Source organism: Pristiophorus japonicus, chromosome 4 (assembly GCF_044704955.1).
Source record: "Pristiophorus japonicus isolate sPriJap1 chromosome 4, sPriJap1.hap1, whole genome shotgun sequence".
Lineage (NCBI taxonomy): Eukaryota > Metazoa > Chordata > Chondrichthyes > Pristiophoridae > Pristiophorus > Pristiophorus japonicus.
This window is the reverse complement of record NC_091980.1, coordinates 244,032,651-244,050,903: the sequence shown is the minus strand read 5'-3', so window position 1 is coordinate 244,050,903 and position 18,253 is coordinate 244,032,651. Positions and strand designations below refer to the sequence as shown.

Genomic DNA, 18,253 nt, shown 5'->3' with positions numbered 1-18,253 from the left:
GGGTAGGGAAAACCAACTCCAACGGTACCCTCCTCTCCTGACGAAATGCTTAGAATACGGCCTTGTCATAAGCAACATCTTGGTGCATCAGAAAGACAAATATAAGGCTTCATGGCAATACCTTCACTCCAAGCACTGGCATCTGCTAGACTACATCATCATCCGAGCGAGGGACCGCAAGGACGCACACAGCACCTATGCCATGACAGAAGCTGGCGACTGCTGGACAGACCACCACCTGGTCCGCTCGGTCATCACCATCAACGTAGCCCCAAAACAGCAACGGCAACAAAAACAATACCGCAGGAAAACTAATGCTGAAGCACTCCACAACCCAGCTAAGAAAGCCCTATTCAGCCAGCACCTCACTGCCAACCTGTTGGCTCCCAGTGAGAGATACAGAGTGTCCACAGCGCCTGGGGTCTGCCCTCAAGGCCTCCATAATTAGCACCTGTGACGAGACACTCCGTCACTCGACCAGGAAACACCAAGATTGGTTCGACGAGAACGACCAGGAGTTCCAGGAGCTAATAAGCTGCAAGCGCAAGGCATTCTTGAACTGGAAACAGCAACACAACCAGAGAGCAAGAAAGCAGCTCTACAGACGTTTAAAGGCCGACGTCCAACAAAAAACTCATGACCTAAACAGATGGTGGGCGGTGAAAGCGCAGAAGACCCAACAACTAGCCGACACATACAAGGATTCTTTAGCGCAGTCAAGACTACCTATGGACCAAGCACCCAAGGCCCTCCCCCACTGCTGGCCAAGAATGGAGGTGTCCTCATCAAGGACACAGAGGCAGTCAGTGTCTGCTGGAAGGAGCACTTCGAAGATCTCCTTAACCGAGATTCTGTCTTTGACGCAAGTGTCCTCGATTCCATCCCGCAGCATGCTACCCGCCGCCATCTCAGCACAACCTCAGCCCGGCATAAGGTAGAAAAGGCTATCTGACAACTGAAGAACAACAAGGCCTCAAGACCAGATGGAATCCCTGCAAGCACTAAAACATGGCGGAGAAGCATTTTTGGCACGAATACATGATCTCATTTCTCTTATCTAGAAGGAGGAGAGCAGAGAGCATGCCAGGGGATCTCAGATGTTGTAATCGTGACCATCTTCAAGGAAGGCGACAAGTCCGATTGCGGTAATTAGAGGAGTTTCCCTGCTGACTGCCAAAGGGAAAGTCATCGCAAGAATCCTCCTCAATCACCTTCGCCCTGTGGCTGAAGAGCTCCTCCGAGTCGCAATGCGGATTCCGCCCACTAAGGGGCACAATGGATATGATCTTCATCGTGTGGCAAATCCAAGAGAAATGCAGGGAGCAGCACCAACCCCTGTACATGGCCTTCTTTGACCTCACAAAGGCCTTCGACACTGTTAACCTTGAGGAATTATGGAGTGTCCTCCTCAAATTCGGCTACACTCAAAAGTTTGTCACCATCGTTCGCCTACTTCATGATGACATGTAAGCCGTGATCCTGACCAACGGATCAATCACAGACCCAATTCACGTTCGGAACGGGGTCAAGCAAGGCTGTGTCATCGCACCAATGCTCTTCTTGATCTTCCTTGCTGCAAAGCTCCAGCTCACCCTCTGTAAGCTCCCCACTGGAGTGGAGCTAATGGGAAACTGTTCAACCTCTGCCCCCTCCAGGCCAGATCCAAGGTTGTCCCATCCCTCTGTCATTGAATTACAGTACGCAGACGACATTTGCGTCTGCGTACAATCGGAGGCAGAATTCCAAGCCGAAGTGTACGAGAGCATGGGCCTTACACTAAACATCCGTAAGACAAAGGTCCTCTACCAACCTGCCCCCGCCACATTGCACTGCCCCCCACGATTATCAAAATCCACGACGTGGCCTTGGACAACGTGAACCATCATCCGCATGCCCGATACGAGACTCTCAAAACAGTTTTGGTCTCCTTATTTAAGGCAGTTCAGAAGGTTCACAAGGTTGATTCCTGAGATGAAGAGGTTGTCATATGAAGAAAGGTTAAGCAGGTTGGATCTATACTCCTTGGAGTTAAGAAAAAAATGAGGTGATCAGATTGAAACATATAAGATTCTGAGGGGGCTTGACAGGGTAGATGCAGAGAGGATGTTTCCCCTCATGGGGGCGTCTAGAACTAGGGGGCATAGTTTCAGAATAAGGGGTCTCCCATTTAAAAACAGAAATGGAGAGGAATTTCTTCTCTCAGAATCTTTAGAATTCTCTACCCGAGAGAGCTGTGTAGGCTGGGTCTTTGACTATATTTAAGGTGGAGATAGACAGATTTTTGAATGATAAGGGAGTCAAGGGTTATGGGGAGCGGGCAGGGAAGTGGAGTTGAGGCCAGGATTCGATCAGCCATGATCTTATTGAATGGTGGAGCAGGATGGAGAGGCCAAATGGCCTACTCCTGCTCCTATTTCTTAAAACAAGCGCATTACTCGGAGCTTCGACACGGCAAGCGAGCCCCAGGTGGGCAGAGGAAACGCTTCAAGGACACCCTCAAAGCCTCCTTGAAAAAGTGCAACATCCCCACCGACACCTGGGAATCCCTGGCCCAAAATCGCTCAAAGTGGAGGAAAAGCATCCAGGAAGGCGCCGAACACTTCAAGTCTCTTCGCCGGGCGCAAGCTGAAGCCAAGCATAGACAGCGGAAGGAGCGCACAGCAACCCAAGCACCCCACCCACCCGTTCCTTCAACCACCGTCTGCCCCACCTGTGAGAGACTGTAGGCCCTGCATTGGACAGATCAGACACCCGAGAACTCATTTTTAGTGCGGAAGTAAGTCATCCTCGACTCCGAGGGAATGCCCAAGACGACGACTTAATTTTGCAGAGCTCTCAGAGGACAATCTAGATTTGGTATACCTAGGGGAGGCAGTAAATGTTACCTATCTGGATTTCAGAAAAGCATCAGACATGGTCTTGCATACAGGTTGATTCGGTGGGTGCATGCCCCTGGGATGTGTGTCAAAATATTAGCCTGGATTGAAGGAGAGAGTAGTGATGCACAAGGAGAACGGGGTTTCAAATCCCCCATAACGTCAGGGATTTCCAACATATGTAGGGTTGCTTCTCATTATTCTAGCACAAAATGGCAAATCTTTGTTTTATATTCTTATGGCAATTTAGTAATAGTCTAAATGAATTTAATTTCTGATTAGCTAAGGAATGAAGAAGTTCAGACTTACCATTTCACAGTGAGCCTCAGTTTCTTTTCTTAAAGGAGGTTCAAATTGCACTTTGTCAACTGTAAAACAATTGTTACAATTAACCCCGAATAATAACTCCATTCAAGAGTAACTACATAAGATGTTTTGTGCTAAAAACGTGCGCTCAAGATTAGGAGCATGGTCACTAAGAAATAGAATCATTTTTCCACTAACTGGCATGCCCCATAGTCAGCAGTGTAAACTTGCAGAGCATGGGTCACATGTAGAGTAAATCTACCTGCTGCAACAATATGTTTTAACCCCCAATCTCAAGAGCACTCCCTACTGCACCAGGTTGAATCCAAGCCCCCCCCCACCCCTCCCCTCTTTTGTTCTCTTACCATGATTTTGGTCTGAATTAGGCTGAAAATGTAATTCTAATTGGTACATAATTAAGGGTAGACTTGTACCAGAAACTAGGCGAGGCAAGATTACCCAAACAGACCTCAAAGAAACTATTTCAACTCGATCACTGCCGTCACCAATAACTACCACGAACAAATTAATTTACATAGCGCCTTTTATGTCCTCAGGACATTCCAAAGTACTTCACAAGCAATGAATTGCTTTTGAAGTGTAGTCACTTTTGTTATGTAGGAAAACAAGGTAAATTGTGCACAGAAAGTCTCACAAACAGCGATGAGATAAATGACCAGATAATGTAATTTAGTGGTGTTGGTTGAGAGATAAATGTGTGCTTGAGTAGTGCCACCTTTTACATGCTCCATAGCAAGCATGCCTCAGTTAAAATCCCATCTGAAATGCAGCACTCAGCCCATAAAAAGTGTCAGCCTGGATTATGTGTTCCTCTCTGAAGTGCAATTTAAATCCGTGACTTTCTGAGTCAAAGGCAAGAGTGCTACAACTGACTCATATCCTACTATTGTGGAACACTGTGCATTTGATATATTACTGTAGTGCTCAAATAACTGATCAAAACGTAGGATCTGCAGACAGACAACAAATTATTTTGGTACAGTGACTTGTTGTGCAGCCAAATGCTGCAGCTATTTTGCACAGTACTAACTCACAAGCGCAATGCAATGAATTACCAGTTAATCTGCTCTTTTGTGATGTTGATTGTGGAGTGTTGGCCAGACTCAGAACTCCTTGCTCTTTGAATAGTTTCATGAGAGCTTCAACATTCATCAGAACCATGGAAACAGGCAGAAGGGGCTTGTTTAATATCTCATCTGAAGTAGATCCACCTCTGCCAATGCACACTGCTAGTTATGTAGCGATACAAGCAAAGTTTGTGTTCAAACCTGGATTGGGCCTTAAACTAAAACTTTCTGACTCCGACTCAAACCCACCCTTGACCCCTCCTGTCTTTGCAAACTACCACCCCATCTCCAATCTTCTTTTCCTCTCCAAAGTCATTGAACATGTTGTTGCTTCCCAAATCCATGCCTAACTTTCCCACAAATCTATGTTTGAACTCCCTCCAAATCAGGTTTCCTTCCCTGCCACTGTACTGAAACGGCCCTCATCAAAGTCACAAATGACATCCTATGTGTCTGTGATCATGGTAAACTATTCTTCATCCTTTTTGACCTGTCTGCAGCCTTTGACACAGTTGATCACACCATTGTCCACCAACACCTCTCCTCCGTCGTCCTGCTGGGTGGAATTGTACTCGCCTGGTTCCATTCTTTTCTATCGAGTCGTAGCCAGAGCATCATCTGCAATGGCTTCTCTTCCCGCTCCCCACACCATTACCTCTGGAGTCCAGCAAAGATCTATCCTTGGCCCCCCTCCTATTTCTCATCTACATGCTGCCCATCTGTGACATCACCCGAAAACATAACATCAGGTTCTCATGCAAGCTGTCCACACCCAGCTCTACCTCATTATCACCTCTCTCGGCTCCTCCACTGCCTCGGATGTGTCATACTGTTTGTGCAACATCCAGAACTGGATGAGCAGGTATTTCCTCCAATTAAATCTTCAGTTCTTGCCACCAAATCTGTTCCATACCCACTGACTCCATCCTTCTCCCTGGCAGCTGTCTGAGGCTGAATCAGATAGTTCGCAACCTTGGTGTCGAATTTGACCAAGATGAGCTTCCGACCACATATCCGTTCTACCGCCAAGCCTGCCTCCTTTCCCCTCTAACATCGCGTGTCTCCACCCCTGCCTCAGCTCATCAAATGCTGAAATCCCTATCCATGCCTTTGTTACCTCTAGAGTTGACTATTCCAATGTTCTCTTGGCCGGCCTCACATCCTTCCCCCTCCATAAACTTGAGCTCATCTAAAACTCTGCTCCCCGTATCCTGACTCGCACCAAGTCCCACTCACCCATCACCCCTGTGCTCACTGACCTACACTGGCTCCCAGAATGGCAACCCCTCAATTTAAAAATTCTCATCTTTGTTTTCAAATCCTTCCATGGCCTCGCTCCTCCCTATCTCTGTAATGTCCTCCAACCCTCCGAGATCTCTGCGTTCCTCCAATTCTGGTGTTTTGCGTATCCCTGATTTTAATCGCTCCATCATTGGCAGCCACGACTTTAGCTGCCTAGACCCCAAGGTCTGGGATTATTATACTTAAACCTTTCTGCCTCTTAACCTCACTTTCTTCCTTTTAGACATTTCTTAGAACCTCTCTCTTTGACCTCACATGTCCAAATATCATTTGGCTCGATATCAACTTTTGTTTGGTAACCTTCCTATGAAGGCGCCTTGGGACATTTTACCATGTTAAAGGTGCTACATAAATGCAAATTAACTAAGCTGACAAATAGTAGAGCCATGCATTACTATGCACTTCATTAGATCTTCACCATATTGCTCTCAACCAAGCCATACGCAGTTAGTAGCAATATGGTAAAATTAGATTTAATTGGATGTTCAAGTAAAATACACATGTGGCACGACAGTAATAATGTCCATTTTTAAAATATAAGTTTAGTGTGACAAATTGTTAGAAATCAGGGGTGTCCAAAATATATATGGTTATGTGAACAAAACAGTGACGCAAATAATACTGTGTTTAAATGATTGTATGTTTCTGCTCGAGACAAGTAATGGGTTAAGAATAAGCTGTTTTACCCGGGACTACTTAAGTTTTGTTTTATTATACTTAGGAAGACTTTCATTTGAATTGAGACACTGTTTTTAATGAGTTAGATTAGAGGATGCGTAACATTCCACATGGGGGTCCATAGCATAATATGGCCTTGTCTGTTGTCTGTAAGTTTAGGATTTTGACTTAGTCTTTAATTTGGCCAATGAAGGCCAACATATAACCATATTATAATGCTATGGGAGAATTTGGTGTTTGTTTAACAGAACTGCTTGTGAAGATAATTAAAAGTTAAATATTATAAAAGATTTGGGCTAGAAATTCCCCACCCTGTCATTATTTGATAAATAACGACAAAAGAGTGAATAAATAAGAATAAAAATGTTGCCATTTTTTTTTTAAGGGGGTAAATTTGGCCACAAATACGATGGTTCTTAAAAAATGGACCTCCACAATGATTTGCGTTAAAAACCGCGATGTCACCAACTTTAACCCGAGGCCTATCAATGCAAAAAATACAGGCCCTGGGAGGGGAGAAAACACAAAATATATTTGCAAAAATCAATAATCACAAAACATTTACAAGACCCATTAGTAATTATTGCAAAATAATTATAAAATAAAAACTTTAATTTATCTTTTTTGCAGATCTTCTTACTTACCGACATTTCTGAGGCTGCAATGCCTGCTTTTCTCGTGCGGCTACTTTTCTACTAAAAATGGGTTCACCGAATGGTCAAACTTAGGTGGTGTGTTTCCCCCCCACCCCCCCTTGTTGCACCGATCCGATCTTTGGCGATATTTTGAAAATGGCATTCTTAAGGTTTGGAGAATTTTGTGCCATTCAGTTTAAGAACAAAAAAGCACTTTTAATGCATAAATCGCGTTAAAACGTGCATCAAGCTGTGGAAAATCTGTATAGAATGCACCGGCTGGACTAGAGAGGATAGAATGAGATAAGAGACTATAGCTTTTGGAGGACAGGTCAGATAAGATAAGAGTCCAGATGGATGGATTGGCCTTCAAAACATATAAAGAAAAGATGTGTAATGGTTGTGAAGACTCCTCTTTCAAGATGGGTCTTCATCGGCAAGTTTAGACAAAGAACTCAATGTCCCATTGGGTACCGTATTTTAAGGGGAACTTCTATAGGCCAAAAGGTGTTGTCAATATCCTATTTCAGGTCAACCCCTAAAAAGTGAATAAAAGTAACACCCCGAGGGCTTGTCGCTGCAGACGGTGGAGGGAAGAACCAGAAGTTGTGCTGGTCGAACACACTTCGAGAGTGATGCCATGCTCATCAAAGGATGCCTGAGATGGGAGGAAGAGAACTGCTCACGTGGGCCAGCTGTCTGTCCGATCGGATCTGTATCAGCTACGTGTCACGATCGTATATATTTACTGTATAACCAGTGTGTTATATCCCATCTTAAACTCTGGTTAAACACAATATTCCCACCATATTGCTTAAAAAGTGACCAGAGATAGCTGTAACTCGGCATTTTCTAACATTAAGCAGGGAGATAGAGGGAAACAAAAAGGAGACAAAAGCAAAAGACAGAAAGATGAGTAAAAGTGGAGGGCAGAGAAACCCAAGGCAAAGAACAAAAAGGGCCACTGTACAGCAAAATTCTAAAGGGTCAAAATGTAATAAAAAGGCAAGCATGAAAGCTCAGTGCCTCAATGCAAGGAGTATTCGGAACACAGGAGAGGGCTCTGAGCTAGTTAGAATGGGTGAGAGCTCAGATGAACAGGATCCCAAGAAAGAATGCAAAAGGCAGGAGGCAACAGAGCAGAGTAGGTGTAAACCACAAGGTGATAGGAAGGGACAATAAGTATGAATATAAAGGGGCTGCAGGAGGGGTCAAAACTAAAAATCATGGTTTAAAAATTAGTATTAACACACTCTACCTAAACGCACGCAGCATTCGAAATAAAGTAAATGAGTTGGCGGCACAAATCGTTACAAATGGGTATGATTTGGTGGCCATTACAGAAACGTGGTTGCAGGGTGGCCAAGACTGGGAATTAAACATACAGGGGTATCTGACAATTCGGAAAGATAGACAAGAAGGGAAAGGAGGTGGGGTAGCTCTGTTAATAAAGGATGATATCTGGGCAGTTGTAAGAGACGATATTGTCGAATGAACAAAATGTTGAATCATTGTGGGTGGAGATTAGAGATAGGAAGGGGAAAAAGTCACTGGTGGGCATAGTTTATAGGCCCCCAAATAATAACTTCACGGTGGGGCGGACAATAATCAAGGGAATAATGGAGGCATGTGAAAAATGAACGGCAGTAATCATGGGGGATTTTAACCTACATATCGATTGGTCAAATCAAATCGCACGGGGTAGCCTTGAGGAGGAATTCATAGAATGCATACGGGATTGTTTCTTAGAACAGTATATTACAGAACCTCCAAGGGAGCAAGCTATCTTAGATCTGGTCCTGTGTAATGAGACAGGAATAATAAACGATCTCCTAGTAAAAGATCCTCTCGGGATGAGTGATCACAGTATGGTTGAATTTGTAATACAGATTGAGGGTGAGGAAGTAGTGTCTCAAACAGTATACTATGCTTAAACAAAGGGGACTACAGTGGGATGAGGGCAGAGTTGGCTAAAGTAGACTGAAAACACAGACTAAACGGTGGCACAATTGAGGAACACTGGAGACTTTTAAGGAGCTCTTTCATAGTGCGCAACAAAAATATATTCCAGTGAAAAAGAAGGGCGGTAAGAGAAGGGATAACCAGCCGTGGATAACCAAGGAAATAAAGGAGAGTATCAAATTAAAAACCAAAGCGTATAAGGTGGCCATGGTTAGTGGGAAACTAGAAGATTGGGAAAATTTTAAACGACAGCAAAGAATGACTAAGAAAGCAATAAAGAAAGGAAAGATAGATTACGAAAGTAAACTTGCGCAAAACATAAAAACAGATAGTAAAAGTTTTTACAGATATATAAAACGGAAAAGAGTGACTAAAGTAAATGTTGGTCCCTTAAAAGATGAGAAGGGGGATTTAATAATGGGAAATGTGGAAATGGCTGAGATCTTAAACAATTATTTTGCTTCGGTCTTTACAGTGGAAGACACAAAAACCATGCCAAAAATTGCTGGTCACGGGAATGTGGGAAGGGAGGACCTTGAGATAATCACTATCACTAGGGGGGTAGTGCTGGACAGGCTAATGGGACTCAAGGTAGACAAGTCCCCTGGTCCTGATGAAATGCATCCTCGGGTATTAAAAGAGATGGCGGAAGTTATAGCAGATGCATTTGTTATAATCTACCAAAGTTCTCTGGACTCTGGGGAGGTACCAGCGGATTGGAAAGCAGCTAATGTAACGCCTCTGTTTAAATAAGGGGGCAGACAAAAGGCAGGTAACTATCGGCCAGTTAGTTTAACATCTGTAGTGGGGAAAATGCTTGAAGCTATCAGTAAGGAAGAAATAGCAAGACATCTAGATAGGAATAGTGCAATCAAGCAGAAGCAACATGGATTCATGAAGGGGAAAATCATGTTCAACTAATTTACTGGAATTCTTTGAGGATATAACGAGCATGGTGGATAGAGGTGTACCGATGGACGTGGTGTATTTAGATTTCTAAAAGGCATTCGATAAGGTGCCACACAAAAGGTTATTGCAGAAGATAAAGGTACGCGGAGTCAGAGGAAATGTATTAGCATGGATCGAGAATTGGCTGGCTAACAGAAAGCAGAGTCGGGATAAATGGGTCCTTTTCGGGTTGGAAATCGGTGGTTAGTGGTGTGCCACAGGGATCGGTGCTGGGACCACAACTGTTTACAATATACATAGATGACCTGGAAGAGGGGACAGAGTGTAGTGTAACAAAATTTGCAGATGACACAAAGATTAGTGGGAAAGCGGGTTGTGTAGAGGACACAGAGAGGCTGCAAAGAGATTTAGATAGGTTACGCGAATGGGCTAAGTTTTGGCAGATGGGGTCATCCACCTTGGGGAAAAAATAACAGTAAAAGGGAATATTATTTGAATGGGGAGAAATTACAACATGCTGCGGTGCAGAGGGACCTGGGGGTCCTTGTGCATGAATCCCAAAAAGTTAGTTTGCAGGTGCAGCAGGTAATCAGGAAGGCGAATGGAATGTTGGCCTGCATTGCGAGAGGGATGGAGTACAAAAGCAGGGAGGTCCTGCTGCAACTGTACAGGGTATTGGTGAGGCCGCACCTGGAGTACTGCGTGCAGTTTTGGTCACCTTACTTAAGTAAGGATATACTGGCTTTGGAGGGGTTACAGAGACGATTCACTCGGCTGATTCCGGAGATGAGGGGGTTACCTTATGATGATAGATTGAGTAGACTGGGTCTTTACTCGTTGGAGTTCAGAAGGATGAGGGATGATCTTATAGAAACATTTAAAATAATGAAAGGGATAGACAAGATAGAGGCAAAGAAGTTGTTTCCACTGGTCAGGGAGACTAGAACTAGGGGGCACAGCCTCAAAATACAGGGGAGCCAATTTAAAACCGAGTTGAGAAGGAATTTCTTCTCCCAGAGGGTTGTGAATCTGTGGAATTCTCTGCCCAAGGAAGCAGTTGAGGCTAGCTCATTGAATGTATTCAAGTCACAGATAGATAGATTTTTAACCAATAAGGGAATTAAGGGTTACGGGGAGCGGGCGGGCAAGTAGAGCTGAGTCCACGGCCAGATCAGCCATGATCTTGTTGAATGGCGGAGCAGGCGCGAGGGGCTATATGGCCTACTCCTGTTCCTAATTCTTATGTTCTTTTGTTATGCAAGTTTCAATAAAGCATTATAAATTCTAAATGACAATTGAACCAAAAAAATTCACCATAAAGTTGATGGAATTTTATGATTTAATAGTCATATCGCTACATTTTCGAGTAGAATCTTCCATCAACGATCAATATCATGCACTTTAACAGAAGGTGGCATGTTTTTTTAGTATCATGGGGTCAAGTTTCGGCCATCCACTAGAACGGCGCACATCGGAGAGGCCTGCCTAATTTATAGAACAAAAATTGCACTGAATACTTTCCTCGCGATTATTAGATAGCTGTAGGCCCAATTCCACCTCGGCGCTGCGCAGCAGGAGCTGCTGGGGGCAGAGCTACTGCCCTGCGCTGAAAACAGTGCCGGCAGCTGCGTGCGTGCACTGTAGCTGCCAGCGACCTGTCTCCAGGGCGACGTCCCTATCCCAGGCCGAAGGGACGTCGCCCCTATCCCCTGCCGAGTGGCCTGTGCATCTTACCCCAGCGGCGGGGCCCGCCCGGCCTCTTGCTGGGGGCAGGCCCCGCCCAAAGACCTCCTGGCAGCCGGCGTTGTCGTTATCAGCAGGGCCCGCCCGCCCGCACCTCGCTGGGGTGGGCCCTGCCCAAAGAGACGTCGGCAGCCCGGCGTCGGCTGCATGTGGGACCCGCCCAAGTCCTCGGCGGGCCCGGCTTCCCCGACGTCGACAGGGCCCGCCCACCCTGCATCTCGCTGGGGCGGGCCCCGCCCGGCATCTCGCTGGGGCGGGCCCCGCCCGAAGAGTCGGCAACGGCTGCGTGCGGGGCATCTTCTTCGTCGTCTTTTCTCTTTCCCTTCGCCCCCCCACCCAGTATCTTCCTCTCTTCTCCCCCCCACATCTTCCTCTCTTCTCCCCCCCCACCCCGTATCTTCCTCTCTTCTCTCCCCCCCATCTTCCTCTCTTTCCCCCCCCCATCTTCCTCTCTTTCCCCCCCCCCCCCATCTTCCTCTCTTTCCCCCCCCCCCCATCTTCCTCTCTTCTCCCCCCCCCCATCTTCCTCTCTTCTTCCCCCCCCCCCATCTTCCCCTGTTCTCCACCCCACCCAATCTTCCTCTCTTCTCCCCCCCCACTCCCTCCTCTCGTCTACCCCCACCCATCTTCCTCTCTTCTCCACTCCCTCCCCCATCTTCCGCTCTTCTCCACCCCCCATCTTCCTCTCTTCTCCACCCCCCCACCCCATCTTCCCCTCTTCACCCCACCCACCCTCCCCCCCCACCATCTTCCTCTTGTCACCACCTGCACCCCCCCCCCCCCCCATCTTCTCCCTGGTGCTGCAGTCGGCGAGTAGAAATAATTTTTTATTTACTGAGTGATTTGTAATTTTTTATTTTTTTTAATTTTTTAAAAATCTATTTGGATTGATTTATTGGTTTATTTATTGATTTATTTATCATTTATTATTGGTGATAACTCTTTATTTGTAAAAGTGGTGTTTAATGTTTGTAAACCCCCCTTCCACCTACCCCCCATCTCTCGTTCCCTACGCCTGATTTTCTAAGTGTAGGCAAGGTTTTTCTGAGCGTACAAAAATCTACACTTACTCCATTCTAAGTTAGTTTGGTGCAAGTTTTTGCTGCCTAAACTTGCAAAACAGGCATAAGTGGCCGGAAAAAAAAAATCTGTTCTAAAATGAAACTGTTCTAACTTGGAGCAAACTAAAGGCCGAGAATTGCAATTTCTAAGATACGCCATTCTAACCTAGTTACTCCAAAAAAATAAGAGCAACTCAGACCGAAACTTGACTCCATAGAATGGTTACAGCACAGAAGGAAGCCATCCGTCGAGCTAGAGCACTTCAGCTAGTCCCACTCCCCCACCCTTTCCCCGTAGCCCTGCAATTTTCTTTCCTTCAGGTACTTATCCAATTCCTTCTTGAAAGCCACGAGTGAATCTGCATCCACCACCCTTTTAGACAGTGCATTCCAGATCCTAACCACTTGTGTAAAAAAGATTTTCCTCATGTCGCCTTTGCTTCTTCTGCCAATCACCTTAAATCTGTGTCCTCTGGTTCTCGACCCTTCCATCAATGGGAACAGTTTCTCTCTATCTACTCTGTCCAGACCCCTCATGATTTTGAACACCTCTATCAAATCTCCTCTCAACCTTCTCTGTTCTAAGGAGAACAACCCCAGCTTCTTCAGTCTATCCACATAATTGAAGTCCCTCATCCCTCGAATCATTCTTGCAAAACTTTTCTGCATCCTCTAAGGCCTTCACATGCTTTCTAAACTGCGGTGCCCAGATTTGGACACACTATTCCAGTTGAGGCTGAACCAGTGTTTTATAAAAGGTTCATCATACCTTCCTTGCTTTTGTACTCAATGCTTCTATTTATGAAGCCCAGGATCCCATAAGCCTTTTTAACTGCTTTCTCAACCTGACCTGCCACCTTCCAACGATTTGTGCACATATACATACCCCCAGGTCTCTCTGTTCTTACACCCAAATTTAGAATTGTACCCTTTAGTTTATATTGCCTCCCCTCATTCTTCCTATCAAAATGTATCACTTCACGCTTTTCTACATTCAATTTCATCTGCCTCGTGCCGGCCCATTCCACCAGCCTGTTTGTGTCTTTGTGAAGTCCATCACTATTCTCCTCACTGTTCACTTTACTTCCAAATTTTGTCACATCTGCAAATTGTGAAATTGTGCCCTGTAGTCTAAGTCATTAATATATATCAAGAAAAGCGGTGGTCCTAGTACCGACCCTTGGGTAACACCACTAAATACCTTCCTGAAGTCCGAAAAACAATCATTCACCACTACTCTCTGTTTCTTGTCACTTCGTCAATTTCATAGCCATGCTGTCACTTTTATTCCATGGGCTTCAACTTTGCTGGCAATCCTAGTATGTGGCACTTTATCAAATGCCTTTTGGAAGTCAATGTGCACCACATTGACTGCATTGCCCTCAGCAACCTTCTCTGTTACCTCATCAACAAAGTCAAGTTAGTGACAAACCCGTGCTAATTTTCCTTAATTAATCCACACTTGTCCAAGTGACTCTTAATTTTGACCCGGATTATCATTTTTAAAAGCTTCCCCACTACCAAGGTTAAACTGACTGGCCTGTAGTTGCCAGGTTTATCCTTCTACCCTTTTTTGAACAAGGGTGTAACATTTGCAATTCTCCATTCCTCTGGCACCAGCCCTGTATCCAAGAAGGATCGGAAGATTATGGCAAGTACCTCCGCAATTCCCACCTTTACTTCCCTCAGCATCCCATCCGATCCTGGTGACTTATCCACTTTAAGTACAGCCTGCCTTTCTAGTACCCACTTCTCATCAATTTTGATCTGATTCTGTATCTCAACTACCTCCTCTTTCACACTGACTTTGACAGCACCTTCTTCCTTGGTAATGATAAATGCAAAGTTCTGATTTAGTACCTCAGCCATACCCTCTGCCTCCATGTGTAGGTCTCCATTTACAACTTCTCCTCTTACGACCCATTTACTATTTATATGCCTATAGAAGACTTTTGGATTCCCTTTTGCTTTAGTTGGCAATCTGTTCTCATATTCTCTATATGCCCCTCTTATTTCCTTTTTCACTTCCCTTCTGAACTTTCTATGTTCAGCCTGGTTCTCATGTATTTTCAACCTGACATCTGTCATACGCCCCTTTTTCTGCTTCATCTTGCTCTCCATCTCGTTCGTCATCCATGGACCTCTGGTTTTGGTTCCCTACCTTTCCCCCTAGTGGAAATGTACCTTGACTGTACCCTAACCAACCCCTCTTTAAAGGCAGCCCATTGTTAGATTACAGTTTTGCCTGCCAATCTTTGATTCCAATTTACCCGGGCAAGATCCATCATCAACCCATTGATATCAGCTTTTCTCCAATTAAGCATTTTTATAGAATCATAGAATGGTTACCGCATGGAAGGCGGCTATTCGGCCTGTCTAGCCCATGCAGGGCTCTCTGCAAGAGCACCTCAACTAGTCCCACTCCCCTGTCCTTTCCCCGTAGCCCTTCAAAATTTGTTTCTTTCAGGTACTTATCCAACTCCCTTTTGAAAGCAGTGATCGAGTCTGCTTCTACCACCCTTTCAGGCAGTGCATTCCAGACCCTAACCACGTGCTGTGCAAAAAATATTTCTCTTTGGTAAAATAACCAAAGATCACCTATGACCTTAAATTTGTGTTGTCCAGTTCTTGACCCTTCCGCCAAATGGAAGTTTCTCTTGATCTACTCTGTACAGACCTCTCATGATTTTGAATACCTCTATCAAACCTCCTTTCAATCTTCTCTGCTCCAAGGAGAACAAACCCAGCTTCTCCAGTCTATCCTTGTAACTGAAGTCCCTCATCCCTGGAACCATTCTCGTAAATCTTTTCTGCACCCTCTCAAAGGCCTTCATATCTGTCCTAAAGTGCGGTGCCCAGAATTGGACACACCACTCCAGTTGAAGCCAAACCAGTGTTTTATACAGGTTCATCATAACGTCCACGCTTTTGTACTCTATTATACCTCTATTCATGAAGTCTAGGATCCCGCAAGCTTTTTTCAACCGCTTCCTCAACTTGCCCTGCCACTTTCAACGATTTGTGTACAGAAACCCCATGGTCTCTCTGTTCATGCACCCCCTTTAGGATTGTACCCTTCAGATTATTCTCTTTCCTTAGTCTAAATCTTGTAATACTGTGATCACTGTTCCCTAAATGTTGCCCGACTGACACTTGCTCTACTCGACCCACCTCATTCCTCAGAACCAGACCTGGCAATGCCTTCTTCTACCTTGGGCCAGAAACGTACTGATCAAGGAAGTTCTACTGAACACATTTCAGAAATTCTTCCCCCTTTCTGCCCTTTACACTATTATGATCCCAGTCTATATTAGGATAATTGAAGTCCTCCATTATCACTGCTATATAGTTCTTGCACTTCTCTAATTTTTCTGCAAATTTGCTCCTCTATATCCTTCCCACTAGTTGGTAGCCTATAGAATACACCTAAGTAGGGTAATGGCACTTCTATTGTTTCTCAACTCCAATCAAAGAGATTCTTGTCCTTGGCCCCTTGTCCTCTCTCCAGCAGTGTAATATTCTCCATAATCAATACTGCCACCCCCACCTTTCTTTTCTTTCCTGAATACCTTATATCCAGTACCCAATCCTGCCCTTTTGAGAGCCAGGTCTCTGTTATCGCGACATCATATCATTCCCATGTGTCTATTTGCGCCTGTAGCTCATTAACCTTATTTACCACACTTTGTGCATTCATACGCATGCACTGTAAACCTATCTTAGATCTTCTTGTATTCTCTCTTAGTCTGACCCCACATAATACCATACTATTTCTTACTCTAGTGCTAGCTGTTTCTCCCAATCCTTTGTGCACCTTGTTTCTCCTTTCCAATGCTACATCGTGGTGACCATTCCCCAGCCAAATTAATTTAAACTCTTCCCAACACTGGCATACTAGAAAAATGAAATGGGCCAATCCCCAGCACTGACATCTCTTAAATGTGTGTAAAAACACAAAGGGCCCAAGTTTCGGCCTCAGTTGCTCCTGATTTTTTGGAGCAACTGGTGTAGAACGGAGTGTATCTTAGAAATTCAAATTCTCGGTATTTAGTTTGCTCCAGTTCTAGTCAGTTAGAACAGTTTCACTTTGGAACAGAATTTTTTTTTCAAAAGGGGGCGTGTCCGGCCACTTGCGCCTGTTTTCAAAGTTTCGGCAATGAAAACTTACTCCAAACTAACTTAGAATGGAGTAAGCGAAGATTTTTGTACGCTCGAAAAAACCTTGTCTACACTTTAGAAAATCAGGCGTAGGTTACAAATCAGGCGTAGGGAATGGGGGGAGGGGGGGTTTACAAACATTAAACACTTCATTTTACAAATAAAGAGCCATCATCAATAATAAATGATAAAAACATCAATAAATCAACCAATAAAATCAAAAAAAAAATTAATAAGAAATATATTTTTTTTAAATCAATAAATAAAACATTTTCTACTTACCGACTGCAGCACCGGGAGCCCTCCAACAGCGTGCTGGGATGCCCCCCCTCCCCTCCCAGTGTTTCTCTGTCAGTGTCTCTGTCTGTCGGTGTCTGTGTTTGACAGCGAGGGAGAGGGGGTGGAGCGGGGAGAGGGGGTGGAGCGGGGGAGAGGGGGTGGAGCGGGGGAGAGGGGGAGAGGGGGGAGAGGGGTTGGAGTGGGGAGAGTAGTGAGTAGTGAGAGAAGGGAGGGAGGGGGGTGAGTAGTGAGAGAAGGGAGGAGGGGGGTGGGTGAGTAGTGAGAGAAGGGAGGGAGGGGGGTGAGGTGAGTAGTGAGAGAAGGGAGGGAGGGGGGGGTGAGGTGAGTAGTGAGAGAAGGGAGGGAGGGGGGCGAGGTGAGTAGTGAGAGAAGGGAGGGAGGGGGCCGAGGTGAGTAGTGAGAGAAGGGAGGGAGGGGGGCGAGGTGAGTAGTGAGAGAAGGGAGGGAGGGGGGCGAGGTGAGTAGAGAGAAGGGAGGGAGGGAGGGCGAGGTGAGTAGTGAGAGAAGGGAGGGAGGGGAGGGCGAGGTGAGTAGTGAGAGAAGGGACGGAGGGGGGGCGAGGTGAGTAGTGAGAGAAGGGACGGAGGGGGCGAGTGAGTAGTGAGAGAAGGGAGGGCGAGGTGAGTAGTGAGAGAAGGGACGGGGGGCGAGGTGAGTAGTGAGAGAAGGGAGGGAGGGGGGCGAGGTGAGTAGTGAGAGAAGGGAGGGAGGGGGGCGAGGTGAGTAGTGAGAGAAGGGAGGGAGGGGGGCGAGGTGAGTAGTGAGAGAAGGGAGGGGGGGCGAGGTGAGTAGTGAGAGAAGGGAGGGAGGGGGGCGAGGTGAGTAGTGAGAGAAGGGAGGGATGGGGGGGCGAGGTGAGTAGTGAGAGAAGGGAGGGATGGGGGGCGAGTAGTGAGAGAAGGGAGGGAGGGGGGGCGAGTAGTGAGAGAAGGGAGGAGGGGGGCGAGTAGTGAGAGAGGGGCGGGGGGGCGAGTAGTGAGAGAAGGGAGGGAGGGGGGCGAGTAGTGAGAGAAGGGAGGAGGGGGGGAAGTAGTGAGAGAAGGGAGGGAGGGGGAAGTAGTGAGAGAAGGGAGGAGAGGGGGGGTGAGAGAAGGGAGGGAAGAGGGGGGTGAGAGAAGGGAGGGAGGGGGGGGGTGGTGAGAGAAGGGGGAGGGAGGGGGGGGGTGGAGAGAAGGGAGGGGGGCGGAGGGGGGGGTGAGAGAAGCGGAGGCAATTAGGAGAAGGGGGGGAGGGGG

General features: G+C 46.0%; 1 protein-coding gene across 3 annotated transcripts in view; it reads right to left on the bottom strand.

The window, feature by feature from the left end:
* Positions 1 to 18,253, bottom strand: part of map4k5 (mitogen-activated protein kinase kinase kinase kinase 5) — a 285,168-nt gene that overhangs the window by 86,164 nt on the left and 180,751 nt on the right. For all 3 annotated transcript variants that reach the window (XM_070879237.1, XM_070879238.1, XM_070879239.1), the window contains one exon: positions 3,186 to 3,244. In XM_070879237.1, the coding sequence (XP_070735338.1) occupies positions 3,186 to 3,244 (59 nt within the window). The remainder of the gene's footprint in view (positions 1 to 3,185; positions 3,245 to 18,253) is intronic.